Below are 12,998 nucleotides of genomic sequence, written 5' to 3'. Positions count from 1 at the left end.
AATCCTCTGCTGAGACCTAACGGACAAAGCGGTGACGGAGAGAGCGCGTAATCATGGCTTAAAACTTCCAGGAGACTTATACCCTGCTGATGAATTTCTGACGCTGCAACTGATGTGCGCAGCGGAGGAACCGACGGCCTCGGACATGTTGCTCTATTACCAGCTGAGGGCCGCATGTAAAGCCGATACCCAGAGTTCCCGAAGGCGCCTCCCCCGTTACCGGCGCTGGAAGATGTATTGTCTAATAGCTCTCCTCGAAAACTGATCACTTGTATTTACAGGAACACTCACCAATATTTGTGTGCACATCCAGTACTGAGTGGGAAAGGGAATCAGGCACGGCGATTAGTGAAAAGCAGTGGGCATTTTGTTGCTTGCTACTTGAGAACCTGTCTCCGAATTATAGGCTGAGGCTAATACATTTTAACTTTTTGCATAGAACTTACCGCACGCCTAAACTGCTTCATCGAATGGGTCTTCAGGCTGATGCGAATTGTTGGAGATATGGAGCTGCCGATGCGAACTTCTTCCATCGGACATGGGGGTGTAGGCATATTGCGCTCTATTGGGAGGAAATCATAGGATACATCGGGAGGATTATAGAAGTGGACTTGAGGCCGAGTCCATTGCTGGCACTGTTGGGTTTCGCTCTGGAGATCCCACGAGGGTCTCGTAAGCTGACCGCTTTGCTGCTGCTGCTGGCTAAACGACAGGTAGCTTTACATTGGAAGAAAGCTGCTCCTCCTGCAGTGGCAAGATGGATCCAATCGGTCACATACTGTAGGGACCAACTGACTAATTATTGGGAACTTATGCCAGCCAGAACACGGCCTCTGGACATTTGGGAACCATTTGCAGAATGGCTGGGTCGTGGTGGCGCGGAACAGTGAGCATGTTCGATTGAATGGGAGTGCTTGTCTGTGGAATGTGAGTAGTGTAATGTGCAAAAGACATGAATCTGGCGCGGATGTTCGTGCTTGTGGACTATCAATAGGGGAGGGTTGAGGGAAGTCTGAGACCGGGGGGATTGATCGCAGCTAGAGACAGAGGACTTATTTAGATATGATGGAGAACCAAATGGGAAATTTGCAGCCAGGCTTGGATGTGGTATTAAGTATTAAGCATTAGTGACAGTTCATAGCTTCACCTGAACAATATTAGCATGCGTTTACGCACAGGCAGAAGATACAGTATGGTAACACCTCAGATTCGCCACCGGACTGCACTGGTTGTCGGAAATATGGCTGTGTTAACGCACCTAAATGCTTGGAAATGTCATGCTGCCGGCCTGCGGGTTGTAGGCTACAAAAGCTGTGTGAGTTATGACATTGGCAATAAAGGTTTTTAAAAAAAAAGAAAAAAAAAAAGGACTGATAGTAGCACTACTCAAGCGCCTCGTATATACGACCAAACGTTGGGCGACATGTTGCAGGGATTCCGTTCCTATACAGAACTGTGCATAGAGACCTAGGACCTCAGTGAATTAGGGTGCACCAAAACTCACCCTAGTACCTAACATCCCCTACCAGACTAGCATCAGTAACTCATCGGTTCTTCGTCCTATAGTGAAAACCCCAATGATTAGTCAACCCAGAACATGAAACTTAGGATACCTCAGGTAAGGTGGAAACAAGAACACTCTTTCATTATACTATCATATCAGTCCAAAACAAGGAGTGAATGAGACACAAATAAGTTTGAAATGTTTATTTCTAACAACGTGTTCTAATGAGCAGCATCTTTGCTAGTATAAGTAAACATATTATAAAAAGCAAGGTTGTCAGCATTGTTACTGCTCCATAAAATACAAAGGGAGAAAGCATGTTATAATGCTAAAGGGAAACAGGTTATACATATACCTATATTTCGCCCTCCCTAGATAGCAAGTTATTTTATAACTAATAGAAGGTCTCACAGGTTTACATGGGTGGCCCCATACCTCTGGTAATCAGCAGGAGTGGATCACATCATATTCTCCTCAAGCTCTCAGCACAAAAATGTTCTCCAAGTGTGTCTATTCATGCCCACCCAGTGCATTATTAAACGTGCCGAACCTCAGAGGTGGCCACAGCTGCATACATGTTATGACTAGAATGTGCGCTGATCAGTTAGAACAACCTCAGTGACTAAGATAACCTTGACGGTGTCAGCGCATACTGTGCAGACTAAACTATCGAAGCAGGCTAGAAATGCAGCAAAACAAGTTATTCTCATGTGAAGCAAAGCATCTATCGTTTCTCTAAACACCAGCACAGAGTGTGTCATGTGCAAAGCAGAGCAGGCAAGGAAAAATGGTGTTTAAACTTCTAATAAGCTCATGCTAACTTAACACTATATAAATGTACGGGTCATCTCCACGACACTTTGTTGAACTAAACACTGTGGTGTTTCTGTCTTTAACTCACATCAAAGTTAGACTGCTGAAAAGACTCGAGGCCAACTATCTACAAACAACCCAAATCAACGTAAGTTTCTACACTTTTTAGTTTTACTGGAGCAATATATATTTAATGGCCGAATATCAATCAAAACTGAGACAAGATGTCTGTGTCTCTTTCCGTTTTTTCCACTACAGGCCCAACCTTAAAGTTCTTGAGAAACCTGACTGAGTCTCTTTACTGATAAAGGTACTTCACCCACTACAATAGTTAATAGTCTTAATAGCGAGAAAGAGCCCATATTTATTTGTCCATTCTATTAAACCAACAGGTTACACCGTGCCCAGCCCTGACGAAAATCCCACGACATAACGGGATTGGAAACACAAAAAATTTTCCTTTTCATTTACAAAGGGCCATTCACTAGTCCATGTCTAACTTGTTTTCTGAGGACGCCTTCACCTAAAGATTTAGCCCCACAGAAAAACTGCCCTTGTGACAGCAGTCCTAACTAAGGCGTTAAGTAGCAGGCTTCAGGATTGCTTGTTGTAACGGATTATGCTGTGTAATTATTACATGTTGTTATTTAATTTTTGTAACATTATTTGTTGTAGCGTGAAGAATTCATGTCTCTTGTTCACTATTCTTCAACTGTTAATGGTTAAAAAATATTGGATGTAAACTGACTGTGTCGCGCTCAGACATATGTACTTGTAAAAAAGCATTTAAGTACATAAAAAATTTATGTGATAAAAGTCAAATTTTGCCTATGAACAGTATGGTCAAAACACTAAGTCTGCTTAAATAGATAGCAGCATTCTAAAGTAGTACCTAGGGGATCTTCTTTCTTTCTAAATACTTTCTAAAAGTGGCATTTGCAAACGCGCAATTTAAAAACCATCTTTAGTAAAATATGTGTTATTAAATTCTGAGTTCAGAGAGCCTAAATTTTATTTTTCCATCTTATCCCGATGGGAAGATATGCTTGTAAAATGTTACAAAGCATTCCCCATTCGGTCCTATGGGGCAAGCTAGCCTTTCAATAGTGAAAAACAAAATTGGCAGTATTTCACTATCAGGACATGTTACACACATCAGTACATGTCGTCCCTTTCACATACACTACACCTTGCCCGGGGGGGTACCTTGGGCCTACCATAAGAGTGTCCTATATGTAAGAAAAGGGAAGGTTAGGGCCTGGCAAGTGTGTGCACTTGCCAAGGCGACATGGCAGTTAGCAGACTGCGCACAGGCACTGCAGTGGCAGGCCTGAGACATCTTTTTAGGGCTACTCATGTGGGTGGCAGAATCAGTGCTGCACTAGTAGTATTTGATTTACCAGCACCGGCACACCCAGTGCATTTTACTAGGGACTGACCAGTAAATCCAAACCTGCCAATCAGGGAGATCCAATCATAATAACAATTTACACAGAGAGCATATGCACTTATGCACGGATTAGCAGTGGTAAAGTGCCCAGAGTCCTAAAACCAAGAACAAAAGGTCATGAAAAAAAATAGGAGGTGGAAGCAAAATGTTTGGGGATAACCCTGCAAAAAGGGCCATATCCAACAACCCTCAAGACCTGGGTGTTCGAATAAGCCTACAGGACCTGCAAGCGCCTGGATAACCTATTGGGCGATTAGCCGGGTTTTATAAATCCTGCTCGATTGAAGCCTTGATCACTGTGGAATTAACAGTTAGCCTTTCATAAACAAGCAAAGCGAAGCAACCAGTTTTTTTATAGCCTCTATCCAAGTATCGATGTCTTCAAGATGGTGAAACCCTGACCTATCAATTGCTCCTACTGTCCATTCAAGGACTGAGGATTTAACTTCGTATTCTCCCCACTGCGTTTCTTTGGTCACCAGATGGGTCCGTACAGTTCAGTAGTTTTATGTTTTTTATGTTATTTGGTGGGATTCCAGTCGGAGAGGAGTGTGGTACAGCACTGTTGAATTTGTCATGACAGTTTATTATAGTAGACTCTGGAACAGGAAAAGGGCTGTGTCATGCTGCTTAGTGACAATGAGTCAGCTTTGTAAACAGGACACATCACTGGATGTGTTATCCCATCACCACACCCATAAGTGACATTGTAGACCACCTCAATCTACGTATGCGGGCATAGTTGATAAAATTGATACAAGGTCTCTTGTCTTGTGTTGATGGTTTAAAATTTGTCTTGTGCTTATATACGTACCCAAAAGACACACAAATTATAGAAGGAATTCGGAATAATTCAAACATTCACCCCAGTCAAGTGATCTGGTTTAAATCCATTGTTCTTTTGCTCACCATGCCAAGCCAGTTAAGACTTAACCATATTCAAATCATTGGCCCTGCTCCTCATGGGTACAGTCCAGCTTGAACTTTCAAGGCAGGTCCTCCCTGGACCAGAAACAAGCATACTGGGACCGGTTTAGGGGTATCACACCTCATCAGTCATCTTGAATCCAGTGTACAGTGAGCCCGGGGCCCACGTCTAGGCATACCCGTGGCCCTTTATATGGTTCCTCCCCAGGGTGGGCTTTCCCATGATACATTGGCTGTGAGGTGCCTTTCTAATAAATGCCTTGTCACTTTCTGTACATTCATACGGATATTTCATTAAGAACACTTTGTCACATTCTCCAGGAACTCGCCCAGAGTTCTGCAAAGCCATCCCTTGCTTCATCACCTAACTCGCCATTGCCTCTGAACACTACATATTCATAGCAGATCTCAGCTTCCACATGGCGAAGTCAGCACTGCCAACCTAATAGAAAGCATGAGCAACATCAGCCTCATCCAACTCGTCATCGACCCAACACACATCGCTGGGCACACGCTTGACTCCATCCTCATCTCCAGCGAAACAATCAAGTACCACCATGTCACAGACCTCACCGAGACCGACCACTCCATTGTCCACTTCACCATCACAGGGCACAATACTACGGCAACCAAAGCCAAACAACCCAGCGCAACTGGAAAACTGTCTCAGACGAGAACTGAAACACTCGCCATGCCAACTGACTGGACACAGCTCCAGACCTTAAACAGGCCCTCAGGAACTTCAGACTGGATCACAGACTATGCCACCCCGACCAAGATCAGAAAATCGGCAAAGAGTGTCAACTTCTTTACTCTGGAACTTCAGACCTCTAAATGAAACTGTTGTTGGCTAGAAAGAAGATGGCGTACCATTAAGGATCCAGTGCACTACACCACCTTCAGGACATCGATCAACCACTACCACCTCCTCCTTAACCACTTCCATGCTAATGACAAGGCCAGCTCGTCATGCAGTACACTGGAGCTGTGCTTATGACGAGCTGACCTTGTCATGAACAATGGGAAAAGTCATAGTTCAGCATCCAGCGGGAATTGCCTTAGCATTGAAGGTGTTAAAGAAGAGAGCCCTCACATGCTGGATAAAGATCAGATCAAACCACAGCAATGAGCTCTTAACCATCATGGAATTCAGCAACCCTGCAGCCACAGAGAATATCATAACTCCCTCCTAGGATCTGTGCTACACGCTTGCTGACTACTTTCATTAGAAGATCGCTGTCATCTACAGGGACTTTGAACCTCAGCTCTCTGCAAGTGACAGCCTCGACCTCCTCACACCCACTGACACTAACTCTGACCTCTGGCCCACTTCCTGGGATATCGTCATTGCACAAGACACCACCTCTATAATGAACTCCATGCACTCTGGGGTACCCGCTGATCCATGCCCCCACCATATCTTTAACCTCAGGAGCAAGGTGATCAGATTAGAGCTCACAAACCCACATAACAGATCGATCGCCTTGGCCTCCTCCGCAGAAGAGTGGTAACATGTAGAAGTGAAACCCCTCCTAAAAAACATTCAGCAGACCTAGAGCAGATGAATAACTCCCGACTGATACCCCTGCTCTCATTCCTGGCCATAGTCTTCGAGAGGACCATCAAGAGTAAGCTGACCAGACACCTGGAGCAAAACAACCTCCTGGACTCCTCCCATTCAGGATTCCATGCCAATCAAAGCACAGAGACTGCCCTGATAGCAGCCACAGATGATATCAGAGCCCTCCTGGACCTCAGTCAGAATACAGCCCCCATCCTCCTTGACCTCTCGGCTGCCTTTGACATGGTCTCCCACCAGATCCTGATCGACAAGCTCCACCACATTGGAATCCAAGGAAATGCCCTGAAATGGATCGCCTCCTACCTCACCAGAAAAACTCTGAAAATCAGACTCCTGTCCTACTCCTGAGCCCAAGGACATCATCTGTGGTACCCCGCAAGGATCCTCAATTATCCCCACCTTCTTCTACACTTACATGATACCCCTAGCCAACATTATTAGATCACACGGGCTGAAAGTCATCTTCTACACCCACCTCACCAACTCCAGAGACAACTTACATAGGTGCCCGGCCAACATCACCGACTGGATGAAGCACAACTGCCTAAAACTGAACACAGACAAGACGGAAGTCCTCATCTTCAGTTACTACGCATCTCCTTGGAGCGACGCATGGTGGTCAGCAGAACCTGGTTTCTTCCCCTCCCTTACAGACCATGCCCATGACTCAAAATGCACATGCGCTGTGAGATCTTTATATCTTGCAGCTCCCCATCAGCACCAGACAAATGATCACCCAAGCCCTGGTGGCCAACTGGCTTGGCTACCTAAACACTCTGTATGTAGGAATCAACACTAACCTCCAGAGACAACTGCAGACAATACAGAACTCAACAGCAATGCTAATCCTCAACCTCCTGAAGCAGACCCACATCACTCCCCACCTCAGTAAACTCTACTGGCTCCCAGTCCAGAAAAGAGGCAAGATACTGACCCATGCTTATAAGGCACTCCACAACGAAGGATCGTCCTACATCAGCCAAAGTTTATTCTTTAACCAGCCCACCAGACACCTGCGTTCTGCCTCCCTCTTGCTCGCTCACACTCCCAGTGTCAAACCAGGCACGGAGGCTGCTCTTTCCCCCACCTGGCTGAATAGACCTGGAATGAACTTCCCCGGCACTGGAGATCTGACTCATCAATGAATCTGGAAAGAACTCAAGATCTGGCTGTTCAACTGATCAGCCCCTCCGGACAGCAACACATCCCCCAGCGGCTTGAGAATCTCACGGATGATTTGCTGCGCTTAATAAATAACCATTGGTTGATTTGAGTCCGTACATTCATATAGATTTTTCCCAGTGGGGACTTTGATGTTGTTTAGCTCTCCCATGCTAACAAATGCCTTGCTACAATCAGTGCAGTCTTCAGGGTGGACTTTTGATGTTGTGTTAACTCTCCATTTATGAATGCATGGTCACATTAAATACATTTATAGAGTTTCTCTCCCGTGTGAACATTCTGATATATTACATTTTGTTTTGTAATCGATCCCTTGCCACATTCTATTTATTAATGGGGTTTCTCCCTAGTGTGGATTTGTTGATGCTGCATTAGTTTATTCTTCCTTGGAAGACTTTATTACAATCTGTAAAACATAGGATTTTTTGCCATGTAAATTTTCAGAAATCGCTTCAGTTGTCCATTTATTATGAATGCTTTGTGGTATTCAATACATACATTTCCTATCCTGTGTGAACTTCCTGATTTTGTATTAAATTTTGCTTTGTGATGAATGCCTTGTCACATTCTATAAACTGCTAAGTCGCATTCAGTACAGCCCTATCGTTTCTAACCAGTGTGGAATTTCTGATGTACTATTATGTACATTCATAGGTTTTCTCTCCTGTGTGGACTATCTGATATTTCATAAGACATGACATTATAATAAACGCATTCTCACATTCAGTGCAGTTGAATGGTTTCTTCCCAATGTGGATTTTCTAATGTCACTTCAGGTCTCCATTTGTTATAAATGATTTGTCACATTCAGTGCATTCATACGGATTCCCCGCCAGTGGGGATCTTTTGATGTTGCTTTAGCGGTCTATATTTTATAAATGCCTTGCCACATTCTGTACGTTCATACGGTTTTTCCCCAGTATGGATATTTTGATGTCGCTTTAGCTCTCCATTTGTTATAAATGCTTTGTCACATTCTGTACATTGATATGGTCTCTCTCCAGTGTGGACTTTTTGATGTCGCTTCAGCTCTCCATTTGCTATAAATGCTTTTTCACATTCTGTACATTGATATGGTCTCTCTCCAGTGTGGACTTTTTGATGTCGCTTCAGCTCTCCATTTGTTATAAATGCTTTGTCACATTCTGTACATTGATATGGTCTCTCTCCAGTGTAGACTTTTTGATGTCGCTTCAGATCTCGATTGATCTTAAATGCTTTGTCACATTCTGTACATTGATATGGTCTCTCTCCAGTGTGGACTTTTTGATGTTGCTTCAGCTGTACATTTGTTCTGAATGCTTTGTCACATTCTGTACATTGATGTGATTTCTCCCCAGTGTGGACTCTCTGATGTTCCATTAGTTGTGACTTTCTAATGAATGCCATGTCACATTCTGTACATTTGTATGGTTTCTCCCCAGTGTGGATTTTCTGATGTTGATTTAGCTTACTATTTGTTATAAATGCTTTGTCACATTCTGTACATTGATGTGATTTCTCCCCAGTGTGGACTCTCTGATGTTCCATTAGTTGTGACTTTCTAATATATGCCATGTCACATTCTGTACATTGGTATGGTTTCTCCCCAGTGTGGATTTTCTGATGTTGCTTTAGCTCTCTATTTCTCATAAATGATTTGTCACATTCTGTACATTGATATGATCTCTCTCCAGTGTGGGTTTTCTGATGGTTTTTTAGGTATCCACTGAAAATAAATGCCATGTCACATTCTGTGCATTTATATGGTTTCTCCCCAGTGTGGATTTTCTGATGTTGTTTTAGCTCTCCATTTGAATAAAATGCCTTGTCACATTCTGTACATGCATACTGTTTCTCCCCAGTGTGGGTTTTCTGATGTTGTGTTAGCTGTCCATTTGTTATAAATGCTTTGTCACATTCTGTACATTGATATGGTTTCTCCCCAGTGTGGATTTTATGATGTTTCATTAGAAGTGACTTTCTAATGAATGCCATGTCACATTCTGTACATTGGTACGGTTTCTCCCCAGTGTGGATTTTCTGATGTTGTGTTAGCTTCTCATTTGTTATAAATGCTTTGTCACATTCTGTACATTCATATGGTTTCTCCCCAGTGTGGCTCATTTGATGCCGCTTTAGATTCGCCTTCCATCTGAACAATTTATTACATTCTGTACATTTATATGGTTTCTCCTCTACGTGGACACTATGATGCTGCATTAGATCTTTCATTGCAAAGAACATGTTTCCACAGTCAATCCATCGATCTGGTTTTTCTCCAGTATGAAGTTTCTTATGTCACACTTGCTCTTTTTGTTTGCCTAATACATTTTTTGTCACATTCTAGAAATTCTTATGGTTTTTCTCCTTTGTGTTCTTTCTGATACCAGGTTATCTCTTTATTCGTAATGAGTACCTTAGACTTGCTTCAGTATGTCAGTGTGTTGTGTCTCCAATGTCTATCAGCTGATATTTAAGAGCCAAGTACAGATCTCATTGGGCATCTTGGGTTTTCTGCTGTTGAAAAAGACTTCGGCGAGGCATTAGCCTTCAAGGGAAGAGTTTTTGAGGCACACTGTTTTTACATCACTCCCCACACCAGTAATGTTTAATAGCTTTACTTTTTTCATTCATTACTGCATTTATTTCACCTGTTAGATTAAGAAAAAGAAACTATGAATAAGCTTAAATGCAAAGCCCATCAGAAAAACCTATTGGCATTTAATGATACATTTAAGTGTCCATATAGACAAGTGCACAGAAGAAATTCTAGATTCCACTTTCAATGTAGAGATGCAATAGGCAGAGTAAGGGTATACGATCTTTCTGGGATCTCCTTCTATTGAGGAGTGTGGACTCAAGGAGTAACCAAGAGACCAGAGGCTGTAGCTTGTTCAGTTTTCAGTGAGTGAGATCTTCTCCCAAGAGACACTACAATGTTAAATCCACAGCAACCAGATGCCTCCCTTCTTATCCAGGGAACGGTTCCTATTATCACACGACCTAACAAATAATGCAAGATGGAACCTGTTAGAAACCTGGTCTCTAGTTGGCAGAGGTATGCACCATGTCCAAGTAGGGCCAGCAATCCTGGTCAGGGTAAGTCACAACAAAATTCCAAATTATTCTGTGCTCACCCCCTGGTAGCTGGGCACAGAGCATGCATGCTTAAAATGCAATGTTTAAAGGGTTTGTGTAATAACTCATGCAACAACACAGTGAATACCTCACAAAAAGACTCAGTTTAGAAATATAGAGAACATTTATCTGAGTAAAACAAGTCCAAAACGATCACCAAAATCAATCAAGTAGAAGCTGAGATATTGAATTTTGAAGAGATAAAAGCTAATAAAATGATTAAAAGTAGTTAACACTAAAAAAGGATACTTCAGGTTGGTCAAGAGGGACCGGTACAAATTCAAAGTGCAGGCTGACTACAATGGAGCGCAGAAAGACTACAGGGACCGATTTGGGCCCACTGAACACAGTACCTTGGAGCTTGGGGTGCAGTGTGCATGGGGAGGCCTTGTGCCATCTAGTGGCAGAGGCTTTGCAGGGCTTCGCGCTGTGTCACATGAGATTTGGCAAAGACTCAGCTGTAGAAACCACTTCTGAGGTCCAGAACTTGGAGGGGGCACCTCAGACAAGGGTAGGACTTACAGAAGGGAGAGTCCAGCAGCATCAGCAGAACTGCAGGAAGTCTTTTGTGTCTCTGACACTTCAGAAACAGGAGGCAAGCTTACAAGCCCTTGGATCACACTTTGGAGTGAAGGCAGAGCCTAGCTATCCTTCCAGGAGTCATAGAGCTGCACTCCACAGGGAAACCCACAGAAAAGCAGTTCTTCCACAAAAACAATCCAGTTGAGTCTTTTCTGCAGCACCCCGGTTCTTCTGACAGCGGTTCTGTGTAGATCCAGAAGTGTCGGATTTGACGGGGCCAGAGATTTAGCACTTACGTCCAAATGTGCCTATGATCTGAGGGAAACTCCAAAGAGTGGTTTTGAAGTGCACCAGTATCTCTTTCAATCCCAGCACTCACTCCAGACTACCAAAGGGAGTTATCAGTAATTTGTATGGGTCAGTTCGCTACCCTGTGATGTGTAAGGGTGGGCCCCTTCCCCCCATCTGCCCAGGAAGACCCATCAGAATACAGATGGATGCAGATGGGTGCTAAATCACACCCAACCTGTGCACTGTCTGTGGCTGTCTAGATGGAATGCACAAAGGGGTTAGTCACCAAGCCCAGATGTTTATTAGAGACCGGGTGTAAGGCACAAAGAGCAGTACAAGCATAGAAACGTCCACTTTCTAAAAGTAGCATTTTTAAAATAGGAATGTTAAATCAGTCTTTACCAGTAAAGAGGATTTATCATTACTATTCCAAAGATATGAAATATGAAACATGAAACGGCTACTCCTTTCCAATCAGGAACTACAGCTTAAAGGTATTCTAAGGAATTCCCAGTTCTAGCCAATGTAAGTCGGGATTACAGAAGTGAAAACTGAATTTAGCTGTTTGTCACTGCCAAGGCATTTAAAACATAGAGTATATGTTCCGACTTTTACTTACATAGCATTCTCTTTTGGTTTAACAAGTGCCATCCTTAGGGGCGACTTATATGTAAAGAAAGGAGATTTGAAGGCTTGGCAAGTAGTTTTAAATGTAAAGTTGATGTGGCAGTAAACTGCACACACATAGGCACTGCAGTGGCAGGCCTGAGACATGGTTTCAGGGTGCATATGTGGGTAGCACAATCAGTGCTGCAGACCACTAGTAGCAAATAATTTGCAGACCCTGGGCACATGTAGTAACATAGATCTGAGTGACGCTGCAGGAATGCGCCACAGCAGACACTCAATCTCCAACAAGGTATCCCCACCCTAGTTCTTTTAATACTTGATTTTTAATAAAATATTGCCCAAGGCATCAGATGCGTGCCAGGTTTCCCACAATGTACACCAAGCCAAACATAACAGTATTTAGACCAGAAGCAACACAGAGAGTAGCCTGTCCACATGTTGAAAGAGTGCACACTATACGTCTCCCTGCTACAATTAGGTTAATAAACAAGCATTGGCACAACCAATAGGTCTCGCTTTTGGTACCTTATAATTGTTTATCCAGGAAACAGTTTCTGTTTTTGCACCAAGGATACTGTGCTGCATGACTAAATACTTATAAGGTCCCAAAAGTGAGACATATTGGCTAAGCTAATGCTTGTTTGCAGCGATGGTTGAATGTGTAGGCAGAGCCTGACACTACGAAGGTTGCTGATTTTACAAGCGATGCCTAGGTTCACAGTTAGCACCAATTTATCTCAAGAATGGAACAAAGATAAAGAATGATGAATTATTTGAAATTCTCACATTCCCCTGGCAGGAAGGAACATTGAATATTGATTGTAGGCATACATTTGTGCCAAAATGAAGAAAAAAACGACAATAGATTTAAAGTGGCCCTTAAAAATGTCAAACTCGTTCAGAAGACAGTATGTGCTGAAATGTGACCACGTACAAAGGGATGTGTTCCAGCAACCGCAATGGATGTCACCTGATAA

At 43.2% G+C, this 12,998-nt stretch overlaps 1 protein-coding gene across 1 annotated transcript in view; it reads right to left on the bottom strand.

Annotated features, from left to right (window-relative positions):
* Positions 1–1,698: 1,698 nt before the first annotated feature.
* The window catches only part of LOC144805523 (uncharacterized), a 200,942-nt gene continuing 189,642 nt past the window's right edge, over positions 1,699–12,998 (bottom strand). Inside the window, exons 5-6 of the mRNA XM_078672059.1 lie at positions 10,078–10,091; positions 1,699–9,738 (exon numbers count right to left, since the gene is read on the bottom strand). Of these exons, the coding sequence (XP_078528185.1) occupies positions 8,275–9,738; positions 10,078–10,091 (1,478 nt within the window). The 3' untranslated portion in view covers positions 1,699–8,274. The remainder of the gene's footprint in view (positions 9,739–10,077; positions 10,092–12,998) is intronic.

The sequence above is a fragment of the Lissotriton helveticus genome, assembly GCF_964261635.1.
Source record: "Lissotriton helveticus chromosome 1_1 unlocalized genomic scaffold, aLisHel1.1 SUPER_1_unloc_13, whole genome shotgun sequence".
Lineage (NCBI taxonomy): Eukaryota > Metazoa > Chordata > Amphibia > Caudata > Salamandridae > Lissotriton > Lissotriton helveticus.
The sequence above is the reverse complement of the archived record's forward strand: the minus strand, read 5'-3'. Positions and strand labels throughout refer to the sequence as shown.